This window comes from Salvelinus fontinalis, chromosome 31 (genome assembly GCF_029448725.1).
Source record: "Salvelinus fontinalis isolate EN_2023a chromosome 31, ASM2944872v1, whole genome shotgun sequence".
NCBI lineage: Eukaryota > Metazoa > Chordata > Actinopteri > Salmoniformes > Salmonidae > Salvelinus > Salvelinus fontinalis.
In genome coordinates this window covers 23,938,497-23,960,438 of record NC_074695.1, presented here as the reverse complement: position 1 = coordinate 23,960,438, position 21,942 = coordinate 23,938,497, and the positions used below count along the sequence as shown (strand labels likewise).

At 41.0% G+C, this 21,942-nt stretch overlaps 1 protein-coding gene across 6 annotated transcripts; it reads left to right on the top strand.

The window, feature by feature from the left end:
• Positions 1-1,234: 1,234 nt before the first annotated feature.
• LOC129829893 (ras-related protein Rap-1A-like) lies at positions 1,235-20,075 on the top strand. 6 transcript variants are annotated; one of them, XM_055891887.1, is made up of 10 exons: positions 1,237-1,435; positions 6,724-6,883; positions 11,654-11,762; positions 13,480-13,568; positions 13,691-13,759; positions 13,844-13,900; positions 14,073-14,213; positions 17,899-18,042; positions 18,225-18,343; positions 19,330-20,075. In XM_055891887.1, exons 4-9 carry the CDS (start codon positions 13,512-13,514, stop codon positions 18,312-18,314), a joined length of 558 nt encoding a protein of 185 aa, XP_055747862.1. In that variant the 5' UTR covers positions 1,237-1,435; positions 6,724-6,883; positions 11,654-11,762; positions 13,480-13,511; the 3' UTR covers positions 18,315-18,343; positions 19,330-20,075. The 6 variants fall into 6 exon arrangements, with proteins under 6 accessions (XP_055747865.1, XP_055747862.1, XP_055747861.1 ...); XM_055891886.1 differs by lacking the exon at positions 6,724-6,883 and adding an exon at positions 2,537-2,687; XM_055891885.1 differs by lacking the exon at positions 6,724-6,883.
• Positions 20,076-21,942: the final 1,867 nt, after the last annotated feature.

The following is a 21,942-nucleotide window of genomic DNA, read 5'->3' as shown; positions in this document are numbered from 1 at the left end:
CGTTATGTTAGGAGGAAAAAGGGGCAGGCTTGCAAGCCGAAGAACACCATCCCATCCGTGAAGCACGGGGGTGGCAGCATCATGTTGTGGGGTGCTCTGCTGCAGGGGGGACTGGTGCACTTCACAAAATATATGGCATCATGAGGTAGGAAAATTATGTGGATATACTGAAGCAACATCTCAAGACATCAGTCAGGAAGTTAAAGCTTGGTCGCAAATGGGTCTTCCAAATGGACAATGACCCCAAGCATACTTCCAAAGTTGGGGCAAATGGCTTAACGACAACAAAGTCAAGGTATTGGAGTGGCCATCACAAAGCCCTGACCTCAATCCTATAGAAAATTTGTGGGCAGAACTGAAAAAGCGTGTGCGAACAAGGAGGTCTACAAACCTGACTCAGTTACACCAGCTCTGTCAGGAGGAATTAGAACACAATTCACCCAACTTATTGTGGGAAGCTTGTGGAAGGCTACCTGAAATGTTTGACCCAAGTTGAACAATTTAAAGGCAATGCTACCAAATACTAATTGAGTGTATGTTAACTTCTGACCCACTGGGAATGTGATGAAAGAAATAAAAGCTGAAATAAATATTTCTCTCTACTATTACTCTGACATTTCACATTCTTAAAATGAAGTGGTGATCCTAACTGACCTAAGGCAAGGAATTTTTACTCTGATTAAATGTCAGTTATTGTGAAAACCTGAGTGTAAATGTAATTTGCTAAGGTGTATGTAAACTTCCGACTTCAACTGTAGGTAGGAAAAGAATCCAATGTATTCCTTTTTGAGATTTAATTTTAAGGTAGCAAAATGTGAAGACCGTGAATGTTCAGGTGGGCATTTGCGCTTCAGCAAACAAAGGAAAGGAGGGGTGCTGTGAAAGGGCTGTGTAGACTTGTACTAGGGACTGAATGTCTGTTTGAACAAGTAGAGATGGTTTATTTCTGAGAACTCCAGTGGGAAAGTATGCTATCTAATTGCACGCTACAGCATTCTGCTTTCCCACATTATCCAAACACATTTCGTATGGCAGTATGCCTACTTGATAACTGTAGGCTATTTATTACTTTGCTGTTTAGTTTTTGTCACAGTCCTCAGTTTATAATGTGGAGACCATGGCAACAAACTTGTAATCTCTTATTTAATAATATTTGCACTCAGTGTGTACATGGTCGCCAAAATACTCAGATGATCCATATGGTTTTATGCCTGGACTACAACATTGCGAATACCCAGGTCGCCTTGAAACTACAGTAGTGTGCACCGTCCGTTGCCATTTATGGTTTGAGAGGTTAGCTAGGGAGTGACGTTTGTTAGGGAGTGACGTTTACAGTGCCGAACGAGGTTCATTGATGTCTTGGTTGAAGTATATTTTCGACCTAGATTCATTGAAGTCAGCAACTCCAGTGAGGCGGCGGGGAGACCAAAACACGGTGAGTAACGATTATATCTGGCCATAACAACCGTTTTGGGCTAATCAATTCTCCAATATAGATATAGGTCGGTGAAAATTTTTGAAATGTGTCAGATGGCAAAGTAGGACAGCTAACTATGGTAGTTGCTCGCTAGTCACAGCGAAAGTCTAGGCCGGATGGGAGGCTAACGTTAGCGAGCTAAAGCAGCTAAGTTAGCTAAAGCAGTTAGTTACAACAGCTAGCATAACAAGCCGAAGGGAGTTGGCTGTAGCTAGTTCGCCTTAGCTAACTAGTTATTTTGGCTAATTGGCAATTGATGGACATACCATTTAACAAGTTAGCCATTACATTGTTGGCTTACCCAGATCGTGGACTGTTAGCTAGCTGTAACTTTAAATCGGTCCAGGATGGCAAACGTAGGGGTTAGCTTAGCTAAATTGCTAGGAAGGCAACTTCGACAGCTAACTAAATAGTAACTTGGCTAGCTAAGTTAGATGCAGATTGTTACACCAGATAATGCAATTTAACCAACGATTTTTGGTATCCAATACTGGGAGTTACAGGTTAGGTACTGTTTGGTGTGATACATAGAATTTCCTACCAAGTAAAGGAATAATCCACCCCAGAAATACAATCAATTTGTTGAAAGCCTATGTTCAGTGGGTAAAAAGATTATCTCCATGATTTAACTTGTAAGTGGTCTGTTTGAAATCTTGTAGGAACTTGTCATATATATTCTTAACAAAAATATAAACACAACATGTAAAGTGTTTTATCCATGTTTCTTGAGCTGAAATAAAATATCCCAGAAATGTTTCATACGCACAAAAAGCTTTCTCTCAAATGTTGTGCCCAAATTTGTTAGTGAGTATTTCTCCTTTTCCAAGATAATCCATCCATCTGACAGGTGTGGCATATCAAGAAGCTGATCAAACAGCATGATCATTACACAGTTCCACCTTGTGCTGGGGACAATAAAAGGCCACTAAAATGTGCCGTTTTGTGACACAACACAATTCCAATGATGTCTCAAGTTTTGAGTGAGCGTGCAATTGGCATGCTGATTGCAGGAATGTCCACCAGAGCTCTTGCCATAAGCCGCCTCCAATGTCGTTTTAGAGAATTTGGCAGTACGACCAACCGGCCTCACAACTGCAGACCCAGTGTAACCAAGCCAGCCCAGGACCTCCACATCCGGCTTCTTCACCTGCGGGATCATCTTGAGACCAGCCAGCCGGACAGCTGATGAAACTGAGGAGTATTTCTGCCTGTAATAAAGCCCTTTTTGTAGGGAAAACTAATTCTGATTGGCAGGGCCTGGCTCTCCAGTGGGTGGGCCTATGCCCACCCATGGCTGCGCCCCTGCCCAGTCATGTGAAATCCATAGAATAGGACCTAATTAATTAATTTCAATTGACTGATTTCCTTCTATAAACTGTAACTCAGTAAAATTGTTGTTTTATATTTTTATTCAGAATACATGGTTCTCGTCTAGCCCAAAGGCCAGCAGAGGGCGATATTGAGTCGTTCCCATCTTACCATCAAAACGCAATGGATGCAGCCGATAATATCCCCGTGGGCGGGTTCGTATCTAAAACATTCTCTATTCATGCTGCAAAGGCATCAATTTCCTCTTGAACTATAGTTAATGGTGAGAAGGTGAAAAAAGACAGGGACAATTTGTGCTCTTTATGAAACACCATTTTCTACCACCATGCAAAAGTGGCTAATGCCTAGGAATAATAGTCCTGGATGTTGCGTATTGCGTTCAGCCAATCAGGTTGCAGCAGTCTGTTCACCCCTGGCTGAATGCAGGGTGCAACATCAGTAAGTAGCATTAGCCACTTGCATGGCAGTGGAAAATTGTGTTTCAAAAAGAAAGTATGCATATTTCCCCCCTCTCCTTCTCGCCATTAAATCTACTTAAGGATGAAATTGACGCCTTAGCAGCCTGAATGGAGAATGTTTTTAGGTACGAACCATCAATAGTACTATCTGCCGGCCTTTAGGCTAGTTCTCGTCACTGGAGATAGGGGATAACACACTATCACATTTTAATAACGCTTTTAAAACAATTACCTGCTTTTCAGACCACCAAATCAGCCAATAAAATGGTATTGGCATACTTGTCTAGAACACATCCATCCACCTATATCGTCATGACAATGTATATATTACGTTTAGATGTGCTCAGTCTAAACAGTGTAGCAAATTATTCAACACAGTTTCTCCAAGTACCATCTTTCAATGCGCCCTGTATGTCTGGGAACAGGCTGTTGTTGCCATAACAACGTACTCTTGCACTCTGGGTGAGACTCCTAAATTGATAGTGCAGTTTGTTTAGGTGATTTTACAGCTAGCTAGCTAGCTACTTCATATGCAGATATTAACTGGTATTATTGTGCATAGTTAAGTGTGTTACTTAGCTAGCCAGCCAGCCCAGTGAGAGCATTGCATTGTGGGTTTAGTAGTTGACTTGAGCTGCAACAGATTTTCACATGCTGCTACTAAACTTATAACATTTGTTCACAAAAAAATGTGTGTTCACATATGACTGTTATTTAACACTGTTAATCATAGGAATTTGTGTTTTGTGGTGGAATTATCCATTTAACTTGGTGATGCAATCTTCGTCTCGATTTGGCCAGTTGCAGGTGGTGCATTTTGAATTTAGAAAATGCTCCGTTATTACACTGAAAAAAAATATAAATGCAACATGCAACAATTTCAAAGATTTTAGGGATGCATGATTATATCGGTGAACGTATCGGAATCGGACGATATTAGCTAAAAATGCCAACATCGGTATGATGCTAGCCACAATAAGGATTAGGCACAATAGTGGAATTTGCGGTTTGCCTTCAAAATCAAAGTATGTCATTGACAGTGAATGAATAGAATTATGGCATACTTTTATTTTGAATACTAACCGCAAAGTCCACTATTGTGGCTAATCTTTATTGTAGCTAGCTTCACATAGATGGGTCCAACCACCATTAATAAAATAAGAATTGTCTTTTATAAATTAGGGTTATTTTAGATGACACCTAGCTATATAGTTAGCTACTGAAACAGATTGTTCTTCCCCAAAAACATAGCAAAATGACATTGTTTAAATCCATGAGCTAGCTAGCTTGTTTTATGACCAGCACTGTAGCACTGCGCGACAACTTTACGAGCATCATAGCATACGTATTGACGAATCGTTGTGACCTATGAAATACGAGTGATAGCGTAATCAAATGTGTAATAACTATGAAAAAATGTATGAACGCGTTAAATTATTATGTGATGTGCAGTCATATTCAGGTCCTGATTGGTCGACAAGCTTATTTGACACGTTAAATAGTATATTTTTGGACACGCAAAGACCCAGACGGTGTTCCATAGAAATCCTGGTTGAGAATGAAACCACTGAACAACGAAACAGCACAGCAAGTAAGGGAAAGAAATAGGTTTTGATTATGTTTTACTGGTCATGGGGACATACGTAAATGCGAACATAATCATTTTATAGTCTGTGCATGTGTGTAATCTTTTATTTAACTAGGCAAGTCAGTTAAGAACAAATACTTAATTACAATGACGGCCTACCCCGGCCAAACCCGGACGACGCCGGGCCAATTGTGCGCCGTCCTATGGAACTCCCAATCACTGCCGGATGTGATACAGCCTGGATTTTAACCAGTGACTGTAGTGACACCTCATGCAGTGGCTTAAACCGCTGCATCCGTGTAACTATTTAACTGTACTAGAATGCTTAAAAGCCCGCAACATTTTTTATATCGGTTATCGTTGTTGTTTTTTTTGCAAGGAAAATATTGGATATCAGTATCGGCCAAAAATGTTATATCTGTGCATCACTAGTAAATCAGTCAATTGAAATGAATTCCTTAGGCCCTAATCTATGGATTTCACATGGCTGGGAATACAGATATGCATCTGTTAGTCACAGAAACCTTTAGAAAAAAAGATAGGGGTGTGGATCATTAAACCAGTCAGTATCTGGTGTGACCACCATAATCCTCATGCAGCACGACGCATCTCCTTCGCATAGAGTTGATCAGGCTGATTTTGGCCTGTGGACTCTTGTCCCACTCCACTTCAATGGCTGTGCGAAGTTGCTGGATATTGGCGGGAACTGGAACACGCTGTCGTACTCGTCGATCCAGAGCATCCCAAACATGCTCAATGGGTGACATGTCTGGTTAGAACTGGGACATTTTCGGCTCCCAGGAATTGTTCAGATCATGGGGCTGTGCATTGTCATGCTGAAACATGATTGTGGCAGATTAATTTGCATGATAATGAGCCTCAGGATCTAGTCACGGTATCTCCATACATTCAAACTGACACGGATAAAATGCAATTGTGTTCGTTGCCTGTAGCTTATGCCTGCCCATACCATAACACCAACGCCACCATGGGGTACTCTGTTCACAACATTGACATCAGCAAACCGCTCGCCAACACAACGCCATACACTGTCATCTGCCCACTACAGTTGAAACTGGGATTAATCTGTGAAGAGCACACTTCTCCAGCATGCCAGTGGCCATCGACGGTTAGCATTTGCCCACTGAAGTCGGTTATGATGCTGAACTGCAGTCAGGTCAAGACCCTGGTGAGGATGACAAGCACGCAGATGAGCTTCCCTGAGACGTTTGTGCAGAAATTCTTTGGTTGTGCAAACCCACAGTTTTATCAGCTATCCGGGTGGCTAGTGTCAGACATTCCGCAGGTGAAGAAGCCGGATGTTGAGGTCCTGGGCTGGCGTGGTTAAATGTGGTCTGCGGTTGTGAGGCCGGTTCGACGTACTGCCAGATTCTCTAAAATGGCGGAGATGGGTTATGGTAGAGAAATTAACATTAAATTCTTTGGCATCCGCTCTGGTGGACATTCCTACAGTCAGCATGCCAATTGTGCGCTCCCTCAACTTGAGAAGTCTGTCACATTTTTTTATGACAACAGCACATTTGAGTGGCCTTTTATTGTCCCCAGCACAATGTGCAGCTATGCGATGTTCATGTTGTTTAATCAGCTTATTGATATGGCACACCTGTCAGGTGGATGGATTATCTTGGCAAAGGAGAAATACTCACTAACAGGGATGTAAACAAATTTGTGCGAAAAAATTGAGAAATATTGTTTTTACATATGGAACATTTCTGTGATATTTTATTTCAGCTCATGAAACGTGTGACTTGTTTATATTTTTATTCAGTATACAGTAATTGTTTTGCAACATGAAGTAATCCAACAATGTGTATGCCGCTATCTTGTCTATTTCAAATCTTCTCTCATAGGTTATGATCGAACGTAGCAGGCATAGAAGGATCCCTGAGCGGAGTCCCTACTTGTTTTTTTTTTATGGGAAACTGAAGTTGGGTTGAAAATACTGTATCCCTGAAAACCAGAAACATCCGCTTTCTTCCGATTCCGTGGAGAGTGCATTGATCGAGACAGGTGAGTGTCATCATGACATGCTGCACTTTGGGGTGGAACCACCTGTCTCAATCAATGAGGGGGGGAAAAATTAAATGGAGAAGATGGCGACGTACACATTGTTTGATTACTTAATGGAGCAAAATATTTCTTTGTTTTAGTAACGAAGCCTTTTCTAAATTTAAATGCACTACCTGCAACTGGACACTGACATTTTAGAAGATGCATCTTTGGCAGAATCGAGAACAAAGCTAGTATCGCCAAGTAAAGGTTGGTAAAAATGTTGTGCTACACCAAACAGTACCTAACCTGTAACTCCCAGTCATGGATAGGGCTGTTACGGTGACCGTATTACCGCCACACCGGCGGTCACGGGTAATGATGGCATTCAAATTCCACGTGTCCGTTTAGTCACGGTAATTAGGCTTCTCCAACTCTGATGCTGCTGATGGTCATTAGTAGCCTACCAAACTTGCTAACTGCCTGGTACTCAGCACTCTATTGTCCCTCATCACTCTGACATCAATGCAAATGTAATCGAAAATCTAATCAAACACTTTGAGATTTCAACATTTCTATAGGCTATGCAATTTTGTGAGAAAACAGAGTGATGGCCTCTTAAAAAGAGGATCCCATCAGCTTTCTATAGACTAGGCCTACTATATTTATTTCTCAACTTTTCTAATTATTAAGCACATTGCTTCTTTACAACACGAATATAGCTTACCTGGCTGGCATGAAAATAAACCACCAATAAACCTCCATTCGCTTTTTAAGTGTATAGATATATTTTTTTCCACCGCTTCTGTTTATAGACAAGTGCATGATAATGGTCCATTCTAAATCCAAACAAATTTCACACATTATTTACATTCAGTAAATGTATTTAGTATATGTAAAGATTAGATTAAGTCAAGAATAGTCTGCTGGGTGACAATATTAGCCTTTCACTTGTGAATGATGGCTAGTTTAAGGCAAGAAACGGCGCATGCCTTTTTTTGGTGACTTTTTAAAATCATAGTCGCACACCTTATGTAGCCTAGCGCATAGGCTTATATGTTTTGTTAAGGTTTGTATCACAACTAAAGTTGCCAAATAACTTCTTAAAATGTAGCACATAATCTGCTTTACAACGGGTGTAGACCCTAAACTGGCATACATGCGCATTGCGAGTTTCATGTTTGGAGAAGATCATTTTCACCATATAAATGTACCTTTTTTATAATAAAATAATTGCATTTGTGGTAGCTTTTGCAAATTTTTTATTTATTTTTTATTTCACCAGGTAGGCTAGTTGAGAACAAGTTCTCATTTGCAACTGCGACTTGGCCAAGATAAAGCATAGCAATTCGACACATACAACAACAGAGTTACACATGGAATAAACAAAACATACAGTCAATAATACAGTAGAAAAATAAGTCTATATACAATGTGAGCAAATGAGGTGAGATTAGGGAGGTAAAGGCAAAAAAGGCCATGGTGGCGAGGTAAATACAATATAGCAAGTAAAACACTGGAATGGTAGATTTGCAGTGGAAGAATGTGCAAAATAGAAATAATGGGGTGAAAAGGAGCAAAATAAATAAATAAATACAGTAGAGGAAGAGGTAGTTGTTTGGGCTAAATTATAGATGGGCTATGTACAGGTGCAGTAATCTGTGAGCTGCTCTGACAGCTGGTGCTTAAAGCTAGTGAGGGAGAAGTGTTTCCAGCTTCAGAGATTTTTGTAGTTCGTTCCAGTCATTGGCAGCAGAGAACTGGAAGGAAAGACGACCAAAGGAGAAATTGGCTTTGGGGGTGACCAGTGAGATATACTTGCTGGAGCGCGTGCTACGAGTGGGTGCTGCTATGGTGACCAGTGAGCTGAGATAAGGCGGGGCTTTACCTAGCAGAGACTTGTAGATAACCTGTAGCCAGTGGGTTTGGCGACAAGTATGAAGCGAGGGCCAACCAACGAGAGCGTACAGGTCGCAATGGTGGGTAGTGTATGGGGCTTTGGTGACAAAACAGATGGCACTGTGATAGACTGTTGGAGGCTATTTTATAGATGACATCACCGAAGTCGAGGATCGGTAGGATGGTCAGTTTTACGCGGGTATGTTTGGCAGCATGAGTGAAGGATGCTTTGTTGCGTTCTAGGAAGCCGATTCTAGATTTAATTTTGGATTGGAGATGCTTAATGTGAGTCTGGAAGGAGAGTTTACAGTCTAACCAGACACCTAGGTATTTGTAGTTCTCCACGTATTCTAAGTCAGAGCCGTCCAGAGTAGTGATGCTGGACGGGCGAGCAGATGCGGGCAGTGATCGGTTGAATAGCATGCATTTAGTTTTACTAGCGTTTTAAGAGCAGTTGGAGGCCACGGAAGGAGAGTTGCGGTGTGTAACGGTGTGTTCATGCTAATGGAACATTTGCGCTTATAGCCTACTGCTATGTGCGGATTGCTGTGCTCTTAATGTGAAGAAATAGCCTAATAGTTTATCAACGTTTTAAGCTAGACGTTCTGATTAGTTGCGTCAGGCTCATTGCATTAAAACAGTTTTTTTGATGCTAGTGGTCTATTTCTTTCTCGAATAGAATAGGTCAACTTTTGAACTATGGGGGATAGTAGATTAATATAGCCTCGTTATTGTTATTTTATTGTGTTTTATAATTTTTTACTTTAGTTTATTTGGTAAATATTTTCTAAACTCTTTCTTGGTTAAGGGCTTGTAAGTAAGCATTTCACGATAAGTTCTACACTTGTTGTATTCGGTGCTTGTGACAAGAAGTTTGATTTGATTTTGGATAAGGACGCACGCTGTTGCGTCCCCGATGTCTGTCTTCACTTATAGCCTTAGATAAAGATCTGATCACGTGAAGAAGAGCCATGTGAGTGAGAGGTGCTTTGCCACGCAGCCCGAAGAAGGGAATTATAATTATTATATTTAGCCCAAGGGCACAACCGCCACTGGCTGCAAAAAGCATGGATTCTTTTAGGGGGCATTATGGCCACACGAAGGGGGTGCAGCCGGGAAATTCGAGGCTTTATCAAGTGCTCGTCAAATTGTGAATGAGAGACTGATGAAATGTGTACAGCCTGTGCAAAAAACAAAGCTGAGCTCATGCCTTTTCATGCGACTTTATTCAAATCAATAGTCGCATCATGCAGTGATAGAATGTATTGACAATCAAAACATATAACCCAACATTTGTATCACAACTAAAGTTACATAACTCTAAATTAAGCATATAGGAATACCTGTTTCTTTGTTAACCGCTCAACATAGAATAGCAGCATGTGCGTACTCCCTTAAATCGTTTGAAGAAAATATCCTTTCTATTTTATTCAGTTCAATTCTATTCTTAATACTATAAAATAATGTCATGGAATTCGATGCAAATCTTATCTGCTAAATGAACTAGTGTAGACCACAGCCTTATTGTATAGCCAGATCATAGGACAACTTAAGCTCAGTGACTTTCAGCGTGGCACCGTCATAGGATGCCACCTTTCCAACAAGTCAGTTCGTCAAATTTCTGCCTGCTAGAGCTGCCATGGTTAACTGTATGTGCTGTTATTGTCAAGTGGAAAGATCACTGTGTGCAATGCCAACCGTTGGCTGGAGTGATGTAAAGCTCGCCGCCATTTGACTGTGGAGCAGTGGAAACGCGTTCTTTGGAGTGATGATTCACCCTTTGGTAGTCCAACGGACAAATCTGGGTTTGGCGGTTGCCAGGAGAATGCTAGCTGCCCCAATGCCTAGTGGCAACTGTAAAGTTTGGTGGAGGAGGAATAATGGCCTGGGGCTGGTTTTCATGGTTTGGGCTAGGCCTCTTAGTTCCAGTGAAGGGGAATCTCAATGCTACAGCATACAATGGCATTCTAGGCGATTCTGTGCTTCCAACTTTATGGCAACAGTTTGGGGAAGGCCCTTTCCTGTTTCAGCATGACCATGCCCCTGTGCACAAAGCGAGGTCCATACAGAAATGTTTTGACGAGATCGGTCTGGAAGAACTTGACTGGCCTGCACCAAGCGCTGACCTCAACCCCATTGAACACCTTGAACACCAACGCCATATTAATGCCCATGATTTTGGAATGAGATGTTCGACGAGCATGTGTCCACATACTTTGCTGGCAAAGTAGTGTATGTAAATAGCTAGTGTTGTCTTTTGAGAATTATAATTGGATGCATGACATGCCATTCAGGAGAACACCCATGTGCAATAAAAGCAAATAATTAACCACATTCCCATCAGGTGGCCCTTTGTATGCATTTAAGATTGTCAAAAAGATGTGTTATAGTTAGAGAACTCTGACATGTTTAAAGTAGCAGATGTTTTATAATCTGCCAGAAACTCTCTCACTCAGAAGTCTGAAAGAAGCCAGGAATGATTTGGCTGTCTGACTGATAAGCAAAGTCAGCTTTTATGCAGTAAATTGCACCTCAATTTTGAACAGAAATCTGAGTAAACACAGATAACCTTATGTTGCCCATTCATTGGCACATTCTGCATGGGTTTCTTTTGTAGTTCTAACAATGGTCTGGTTTTCTTATCATTTAGGCCTTTTTCAAGTTTTTATCATTTTTTATCATATAGGCCTTTTTCAACTTCACTTTAAGTGAGGATTTTGAGACCATATTGATGGTGATGAGTAGATGATTCGGCCTAATGTACGCCTACCGTTTGACAAAATGTTTCCCACTCCCTCAAAGTGCAGGCCTAAGATTATTTTCAAAAAGTGAACTGCAACTTATAAATTTCTTCTGTCTTTTTCCTATCTTTGTGGGGATTCTCTGGCATAGCCTAAATCCTTTGGCTCCCACCACAGCCACCACACCTGTGTGTCCTGGGAACTGCTAGCCTTCCCTCACCAGATGTAGTGGGGAGTTGTCGTTTCCAGCCTTGTACACGGTAGGTTATGTCCTTAAAGTGGGTGTTTTTGCTGGAAAATGGGTTTGTGCAGATACTATGCTATTAGGCTATATGCTGCTTGGGAATGATCAACTCGCATAGCGTTAGTAAAAAGAACAACAAAAAGTTGTCTAGCTACAGGTTTTCAGTCCAGTTAACACAGTAGACAGCAGTTAACTGGATCTGAACCCTCAATGACTTGGAAGATATCAAGAGGCTAGTGTTCTCACTGCCAGTGGGCATGGTGGATGTGCCAACATCCTGTCAACATGGAAACACTCTCCATATCAGCTGTGCTTTGCAGGAATTCTAAGATTGGGATTGACCATGTGAAGTTCTACAAGCATTTATTTGCTTAAGTGCTACTCCAGATGTGTTATCTCTAATCAGAAAGAGGCTGTTAAAGGCTGTGGCCACGTCAGATATAAATTAAATGCCTTTTTGAAACGTTTTTGGTAGATGCTTTGTTTAGCATTCTTACTGTGTCTGTGGGTTCTAAGTATGCTTCTAGATTGGAGCTGATATCGGAATCAAACACACGCTGCCTTTCTTGGTCTGGTCATTATTTTACATCAGTGGTCATTCTCTTACTCTAATCTCTGTTCTGTTTTCTATATGCACAACATTTTCACAAAGGGGGGGTGTATTGCAATGGCCTGAGGATTGGATGGACCTTTGTAGCATCCCTCATACCGCCCATCTGTCCATTGTAGGCTTGTGGTGCTGCTGTCCTTTGCAATTTGTTAGATTTGCGTAGTGGGTTAGGATTGTTTCTCTGCACATAAAACCAACATTTTCTCATGGAGTAGCTTTTGCCATTACCTGGTGGTTATTCCTATTTGACATAAGACATGTTGATTTATTGGGGGAAAAGATGCACGTTAAACACGTTGTTTCCAATATGGTCCCCAATGGAATAAGCACAATGCAGACAAAACAAAAATAGGTTTTGTGGTGATAATATTCTGGGGGAAGAAGTGTCTCTCTTGGCAGGTGCCTCACATTTCCATGGCTGGCTCCAAGACAGAACAGGAAATGCGAATTGAATAGGTTTGTAATATCAAGTCATAAATGCCTGACTGTTTTAAGAGTTTTATAATGTTGTGCTAATTTTACAAGCCCTACTTATCACTGTGCCAAGCTGATGGAGGTGGCGACTCCTCGCCCCACACAGCCTGCTCCTAAGCATGCTAATGAGATTAAGCTATTTGTGGTACTGCGGCTATTACCCACCAACTCCATAGAGACTGAGCTGTGTGACAATTAGCATCAGCTCTCTGCCACTTACTCAAGTGTTAAAGATGTAGTGCATAATCCCGAGGGTGGAACAAATCTCTGGGTTATTTTGGCTCTTGTCTATTTGTTTCCTTCTTTTGAAAAGGGAACATGGCCTCCTCATGTCAGCTGATATCCCTGGGTAGTGGTGGGATGGAGGGATTCTTTTTTTGGCAGAGGGAGAGGAGTTTCAGTTCCTGAATATGTGTTGTCAAAGGGATACCACAAGCAGACCGTTATGTTCAGGCTGAGCTATGTATGAGTAGTTAGATAATGGGCAAGCTGAGGGGAATGAACAACTGCAAAATGTTACGTCTAGATCTGATGAAAGCTGAAAGACATTATTGGGTTCTCATCTGTGGCTGGCAATGTGTTAAATTTAAATACATAGTGACGTAAGTAGGCCTAAACAATGCTCTCTCTCTTGTCTCTCCTCTTGCAGACCTTTGTGCTGTCTAGTGAAGTAACCCCACCATGCGTGAATACAAGCTTGTGGTGTTAGGCTCCGGCGGTGTCGGCAAATCTGCACTGGTGAGTAGTGCCTTGCCTAGGTTTCTATTAAGGCATTCTGGGTGTAAGTGATTTGAGTGGGCATTTGCTTTTGAGAATTGATATCACTTTATGTTCTTCTTTCCTTGCTTATTCTCTTCCAGACTGTCCAATTTGTACAAGGTATTTTTGTGGAAAAATATGACCCCACAATAGAAGACTCCTACAGAAAGGTAAGCTGCCCTAAAGTTACTAAGAGCTCCATTGCCACCACTTAAGTGTCAAAATAGTACTAAACTTTACTCCCTCTCCCACAGCAAGTTGAAGTGGACGGGCAGCAATGCATGCTTGAAATCCTTGACACAGCTGGAACAGTAAGTAGAACATGTCCGCGTTAGCCATTGTAACAGATAGTATGACGGCAGTAAACGTTAGCCATGGTAACAGATTGTATGACGGCAGTAAACGTTAGCCATGGTAACAGATTGTATGACGGCAGTAAATATGACCAGTATGTCATGGAGTCTTTCATCTGCTGTTTTACAGGAGCAGTTCACAGCAATGAGGGACCTGTACATGAAGAACGGTCAAGGCTTCGCTCTTGTATACTCCATCACTGCACAGTCCACGTTTAACGACCTACAGGACCTGAGGGAACAGATCCTGAGAGTAAAGGACACTGAGGATGTGAGTATTGTTGTTATTCAGGGCTCAGTCACTGTCGTTGACACTGAGGATGTGAGTATTGTAGCTATTCAGGGCTCAGTCACTGTCTTTGACACTGACACATGACCCAAACCGGCTGTGCACATGCGCCATTGTGCATAAATGTATATTGTCCCCCTACACCAAACACGATCATGACACGCAGGTTAAAATATCAAAACAAACTCTGAACCAATTACATTAATTTGGGGACAGGTTGAAAAGCATTAAACATTTATGCCAATTTAGCTAGCTAGCTTGCATTTGCTAGCTAATTTGTCCTATTTAGCTAGCTTGCTGTTGCTAGCTAATTTGTCCTGGGATATAAACATTGAGTTGTTATTTTACCTGAAATGCACAAGGTCCTCTACACCGACAATTAATCCACACATAAAACAGTCAACCGAATAGTTTCTAGTCATCTCTCCTCCTTCCAGGCTTTTTCTTCTCCTGACTTTTTCTTCTCCTGACTTTATATTGCAATTGGCAACTTTCAGAAATTAGCTGCATTACCGCCACTGACCTCGTTCGTCTCTCAGTCACCCACGTGGGTATAACCAATGAGGAGATGGCATGTGGGTACCTGCTTCTATAAACCAATGAGGAGATGGGAGAGGCAGGACTTGCAGCGCGATCTGTGTCACAAATACAACTGACTTCTATTTTACCCCTTGGCAACGCAGACGCTCATTGGCGCAATAATTTAATAATATAGACTTCTACATTTATTTTGTAACGTGGGTATAACCACGTAATAGAAGTCAGTTCTATTTGTGACGCAGATCGCGCTGCAAGTCCTGCCTCTCCCATCTCCTCATTGGTGTAGTCAGCCTGGGAGGATGTGAGTATTGTAGCTATTCAGGGCTCCGTCACTGTTGTTGATGTGCTTCCAACACTTAGGCCTTGTTGTCAATGCATTTATTACAGCTGTTATGATCACTATGATTTGTATGCAGTTATGTTCTAAAGTGCCTTCATAAATTATTCACACCCGTTTACTTTTTCCCCACATTTTGTTGTTACAGCCTGAATTTAAAATGGATTAAATTGAGATTGTGTCACTGGCCTTCACACAATACCCCATAATGTCAAAGTGGAATTATGTTTTTAGAAATGTTTACATATTAATGTAAAATCTGAAATGTGTATTCAACCTCTTTGTTATGGCAAGCCAAAACATTAAAATAAATTTGAAAAAACAACAGCATTTGCTTAACAAGTCAGAAGTTGCATGGACTCTGTGTGCAATAAGTGTTTAACATGATTTTTGAATGACTATCTCATTTCTGTATCCCACACATACTATTCTGTAAGGTCCTTCATTCGAGCAGTGAATTTCAAATGACAGATTCAACCACAACGACATGGGATGTTTTCCAATGCCTTGCAAATAAGGGCGCCTATTGGTAGATGGGTACAAATAAAGAAAGCAGACATTGAATATCCCTTTGAGCGTGTTGACGTTATTAATTACACTTTGGATGGTGTATCAATTCACCAAGTCACTACAAAGTTACAGGCGTCCTTCCTCACTCAGTTGCCGCAGAGGAAGGAAACTGCTTAGGGATTTCACTGAGGTCAATGGGGACTTTAAAACAGTTAGAGTTTAATGGCTGAGATGGAGAACTGAGGATGGATCAACATTGTAGTTACCCCACAATCAAATCAAAGTTTATTTGTCACGCCGAATACAATAGGTGTAGACCTTACAGTGAAACGCTTACTTACAGGCTCTAACCAATAGTACAAAAAAGATATTAGGTGAACAATGGGTAAGTAAAGAAATAAGAACAACATTAAAAAGACAGTGTAAAATAACAGTAGCGAGGCTATATACAGTAGTGAGGCTATAAAAGTAGTGAGGCTACATAGACACCGGTTAGTCAGGCTGATTGAGGTAGTATGTACATGTAGATATGGTTAAAGTGACTATGTAGATATGGTAAACAGAGAGTAGCAGCAGCGTAAAAGAGGGGTTGGGGGATGCACACAGTGCAAATAGTCCGGGTAGCCATTTGATTACCTGTTCAGGAGTCTTATGGCTTGGGGATAAAAACTGTTGAAGCCTTTTTGTCCTAGACTTGGCACTCTGGTACCGCTTGCCATGAGGTAGCAGAGAGAACAGTCTATGACTTGGGTGGCTGGAGTCTTTGACAAGTTTTAGGGCCTTCCTCTGACACCGCCTGGTGTAGAGGTCCTGGATGGCAGGCAGCTTAGGCCCAGTGATGTTCTGGGCCGTACGCACTACCCTCTGTAGTGCCTTGCGGTCAGAGAGAGGCCGAGCAATTGCTGTACCAAGCAGTGATGCAACCAGTCAGGATGCTCTCGATGTTGCAGCTGTAGAACCTTTTGAGGATCTCAGGACCCAGGACCCATGAGGGGAAATAGGCTTTGTTGTGCCCTCTTCACGACTGTCTTGGTGTGCTTGGACCATTCTAGTTTGTTGGTGATGTGGACACCAAGGAATTTGAAGCTCTCAACCTGCTCCACTACAGCCCCGTCGATGAGAATGAAGGCGTGCTCGGTCCTCCTTTTCCTGTAGTCCACAATCATCTCCTTAGTCTTGCTTATGTTGAGGGATAGGTTGTTATTCTGGCACCACCCGGCCAGGTTTCTGACCTCCTCCCTATAGGCTGTCTCGTCGTTGTCGGTGATCAGGCCTACCACTGTTGTCGTCTGCAAACTTAATGATGGTGTTGGAGTCGTGCCTGGCCATGCAGTCATGGGTGTACAGGAGGGGACTGAGCACGCACCCCTGGGGGGCTCCAGTGTTGAGGATCAGCGTGACATGTGTTGCTACCTACCCTCACCACCTGGGGGCGGCCCGACAAAGTCCAGGATCTAGTTGCAGAGGGAGGTGTTAAATCCCAGGATCCTTAGCTTAGTGATGAGCTTTGAGGTGTTGAACGCTGAGCTGTAGTCAATGAATAGCATTCTCACATAGGTGTTCCTTTTGTCAAGGTGGAAAAGGGCAGTGTGGAGTGCAATAGAGATTGCATCATCTGTGGATCTGTTTGGGAGGTATGCAAATTGGAGTGGGTCTAGTGTTTCTGGGATAATGTTGTTGATGTGAGCCATTACCAGCCTTTCAAAGCATTGCATGGCTACGGACATGAGTGCTGGGTCTAGTCATTTAGGCAGGTTGCCTTTGTGTTCTTGGGCACAGGGACTATGGTGGTCTGCTTCAAACAACATGTTGGTATTAGACTCAATCTGTTGAAAATGTCAGTGAAGACACCTGCCAGTTGGTCAGCACATGCCCGGAGCACACGTCCTGGTAATCCATCTGACCATGTAGCCTTGTGTATGTTGACCTGTTTAAAAGTCTTACTCACGTCGGCTACGGAGAGCGTGTTCACACAGTCGTCCGGAACAGCTGATGCTCTCCTGCATGCCTCAGTGTTGCTAACCTAAATGACAGAGTGAGAAGAAGGAATCCTGTACAGACATTGGGGGAGCATGTCAGAGAAGATGGTGGCTTTGAGATAGAAATGTCATGGCTGATGTTTGCCAGTTTCAGCCATGCTCTTATTTCTGCCTCATGCAGAGTTTGTACATGATTGATTCATTGTCACATTATGGAGACTGATATGGCTTATATTTTTGTTTTGAAAAGAATGAGGAAAGAACTGTCAACATCCCTCTATTTCTCCCTATTTTGTATCAGGTCCCCATGATCCTGGTAGGCAACAAGTGTGACCTGGAGGATGAGCGTGTGGTGGGCAAAGAGCAGGGACAGAACCTGGCCAGACAGTGGAACAACTGTGCCTTTCTAGAGTCCTCCGCTAAATCAAAGATCAACGTTAATGAGGTAAGTCCCACTGCTTTCACATCGTCACCTGGACTGAATTAAAGTGTTTTATATCTCTTATTTGAAAGGAATTGCAACACAAAAAAAGTAATTATTGTCAAGTAAACAAGTGTGATTATCTGGAGCCTATGACAGAGTTAGTTAATGCATCTCTAACTACCAGCTCCTCTGCTCCTATTTAGATTTTCTATGACCTGGTCAGACAGATCAATAGGAAAACGCCGATAGAAAAGAAGAAAGCAAAGAAGAAGTCAAATTGCACACTGCTCTAAAGTTCTTACTTGCAGCAGCTCTGAGCCAGGTGAGATCCGGAACCTATATGTATTATGTTTTTGTACTGAGTCTAATTTGATCATAATCCCATGAGTATGTACTTGCATTGATATTTTTGCTTTCTATCAGAATAACCAGTCTCACGTTCTTCAGTCACGCATTCCATGTGCAATTGCTCTCACATGGAGTGTACTCTCCCCTACGTATTCATTTGGACAGTGAAGCTAAAACCTTTAATATGGCTCTATACTCCAGAATTTCGGATTTGAGGTCAAATGTATTAGGCGACATGAAAGAATGTCACCTGTTTATTTGAGGTTATTTTCATATCTGTTTTGCAGTTATGAAATTAATGCACTTTGTTTCTAGTGCCCCCCCATTTGAAAGTGTCATAAGTATTTGGACAAAGTCACTTAGTGTATTACATTTAGTGAAAAGTTTAGTATTTGTGCCCATATTTCTAGCACGCAATGACTACATCAAGCTTGTGACAAATTTTTTGGGGGGTATGATATTTATGTCTCTAATTTTCTCACTCGTCATTATTCACAATTCATTCATGATTATCTGTAATCATGGTAGCAATGCAGCCACATTTAATGTAGAACTGTTCAGAAACATTCTTATTTACATTGACTCAAGATGACAATACATTATTTACCATTCATTTCTATTGGGCACAACATAATCTGAAACACAACCAAAACAAACTGCAAATGCATCCAACAAGTCACATGCTTGATGTAGTCATTGCGTGTTAGGAATATGGGACCAAATACGAAACTTTTGACTATATTTAATACACTAAGTGAATTTCATGACACAAAACGCTAACCTGCAAATTAAAGGTGACATTCTGTATTGTCGCCACATAAAACATTTTCTCAAATCCAAAATACTGGCGTATGGAGCAGAAATTCTAAGTTTTAGCTTCACTGTCCAAATAAATACGTAAGGGTGTGTAAATCAAAGCACCTCTGGAATATCATTCCTCTGTGTCTCTATTACCTGTAGGAAACTGAATTACACAACTGTTGCCCATTTGGAAGGTGCCAGCATTCCAAGACCTTTCAACAACGTTTGGAGAAGTTTGATAAAGGCAGACAAGTAATTATCTTCCTCACCACTCTAATAATGGAGGATTCTTCTTCTTTGATACTCTTCTCTGCTTCTTAATGGTTACAGATCTTTTTGTCTTTTTAAAATGTTGTCAATGGGTCAGCCTTGTGAGGAAGAGTTTTGCCTTTCCCCTGTTTTGGAAATTATAATTTAAAAGAAGAGACCACCATGCAGATTTGGGGAATTAGGTTGTTTTGATTGCAAAATATTGTCAGATCTTCGGCACATTTCAAATGACAAAACGTTTGCAAAATAAATCATGGGAAATGTTGGCCTTTTTCATTACCATACCCTTCTGCACTAATTGTGTCAACAGTAATGCATCAATGTCCATATGTTTTCTTTCTCCTACTACTCTTAAGTACTTTTATTCATCAAATAACATATTTCCTAAGTGACTTTGTTTTAATGGAAGCTGTAAGGCTTTCATATTTCCCATAATATATTCTGATTACTTTTTTGCATAATGCTGTGGAAAATGTATATTTTATAGAATGGGGGAAATGAAGAGACTTGATTTGTTTGTCTTGAGGCTGAAAATATATTGTACTAAAAACCAACTCTAATATTGCTTCTTGTTACCCTGTCACAAAAGATTTTCCAGCTTTTATGAATGATAAAATTTTAGTACATTTTCATTATATTTTGTCAATGCCTTTTAATTCCTCTACACAATAGTAATTAAGTCAAAAGATCAATCTGAAATTAACATGCTCTCTCAATAAAAATACATGTACAAGTGTGTAACTGCGTTACCCAAACTCAGTCCTGGGGACCCCAATGTGTGCATGTTTTGTTTTTTCCCCTAGCACTATACAGCTGATTCAAATAATCAACTCATTATTAAGCTTTGATTATTTGAATCAGCCAGCTGTGCACTGCTATGGCAAAAAACAAAATGTGCACATGTTTGGGTCCCCAGGACTGAGTTTGGGAAACACTGGTTTAAACAGGTGTGTGGTGTGAAATGGATTGTGTTTTTCAGTGTTGTGGAGTCTGGTCTCGGGACTACAGTGTCTTTGTCTCGGATCCATTTTTACACGGTCTTGGACAATGAGAACATGTAATTTATTTCGAGAGCAGATGAGATCAGGGACCTAATAAGTTCTAAATGTATGTATGGGTAATTTCTGGAAGACTGTGCACGCACAAATATTGAGATTCATAAACTTGGCGCAAGCTATACATACGCATGTTTCCCGTTATAAATCAGACCTGTTATAAAACTGTGTGAATGAGCATTATAACCACCTGAAAAACACCCATCATTCACCTTTTTATGGTGATTATGGAGCCCCACAATGCAGGTGTCATAATACCCATAACCTAGCAGTCAAACCGAAATGGTTCCAATTGTCAAAACTTGCACAAGACAGTCCACAGAATTGTCAATTGAAAGAAATGTTGCCAATTTATTAGTTACTACATTTAGCTAACAGTTAATCCAGAGATTCTTACCTTTGTCTTCCAGATATTCATGCCGTTTGTGGTTCTTTATGATAACCACATACACAGCTAATTAGCATTTCATTTTGGGTGGGGGTAAATACAGGCCATTATATATTGATAAAAAAGCACCTTGTCCTAGAGAGATTTACACGGCTATCAAAAAAACTACATGAAACACAGACCTTATTTTAAGTGTTTCTAAAATCCCCTATGGGAAAAATGGATTGTGGAAAAACGATTGGAACCATTTCCCTGTTTGACCGCTAGGTATTACAGGTATTTTGACTCATACTGTGATACTCTATAACGCCCTTCTTTGCTGTATACTTTGGAAGTATTGGAATTAGGCTGAGACATCCTAAGGGAAATAGTAATGGCAAACTTGATCAAATGTCTTTGGAGGTTGCAGAATGTTTGCGTTGCAACTAAAGTTGCTGTATCTATCTCTGAAAAAAACAAACATTTACAAATAGTTTTGGACCTGTAAACAGATCGTTTGCGTTCAATAATGTTTTGCATTTACTTTTTCCCAAGCCTAAATATACTGCACTGCCCGCGAATTCTAAAACATTTTCTACTGGGAAAAAAATGTAAACTACTACTTGCAGTGGCAGCCTACACACTTCGTTGCAAAAGATCAACTGTCTGTTCACCTGTCAAATTATACTATAGGCATGTGTTATAAACCGCTCTCCCTTTCGGCTGCATAGAGCAAAAACAAATTATAATAGTTTATCTAATAGGCCCAATTAAATATGATGCGGATAGTAATTTGTTGTATGCTACTTCGTGAATATGAACTCATCATAGTCAGAAAAGGTGAGGAATTTATTCTGCAATGGTTATGTATATTTGTGTATTATGTTTATAATTAAACACTGTCTACTCGAGAAATGTGACATTACAGTATTCAGACAGCCTACAATAAAAAAGGTGAACCGTCTGTTCTACGGTTAAACTGCACATCGCATTGCGCAAAATACTTGAAATAGCTTATCTATTAAATGAGAGCTGGGAGGAATGGTCGCCTATCCAAACTTGTTTTATAGGCATTTAAAC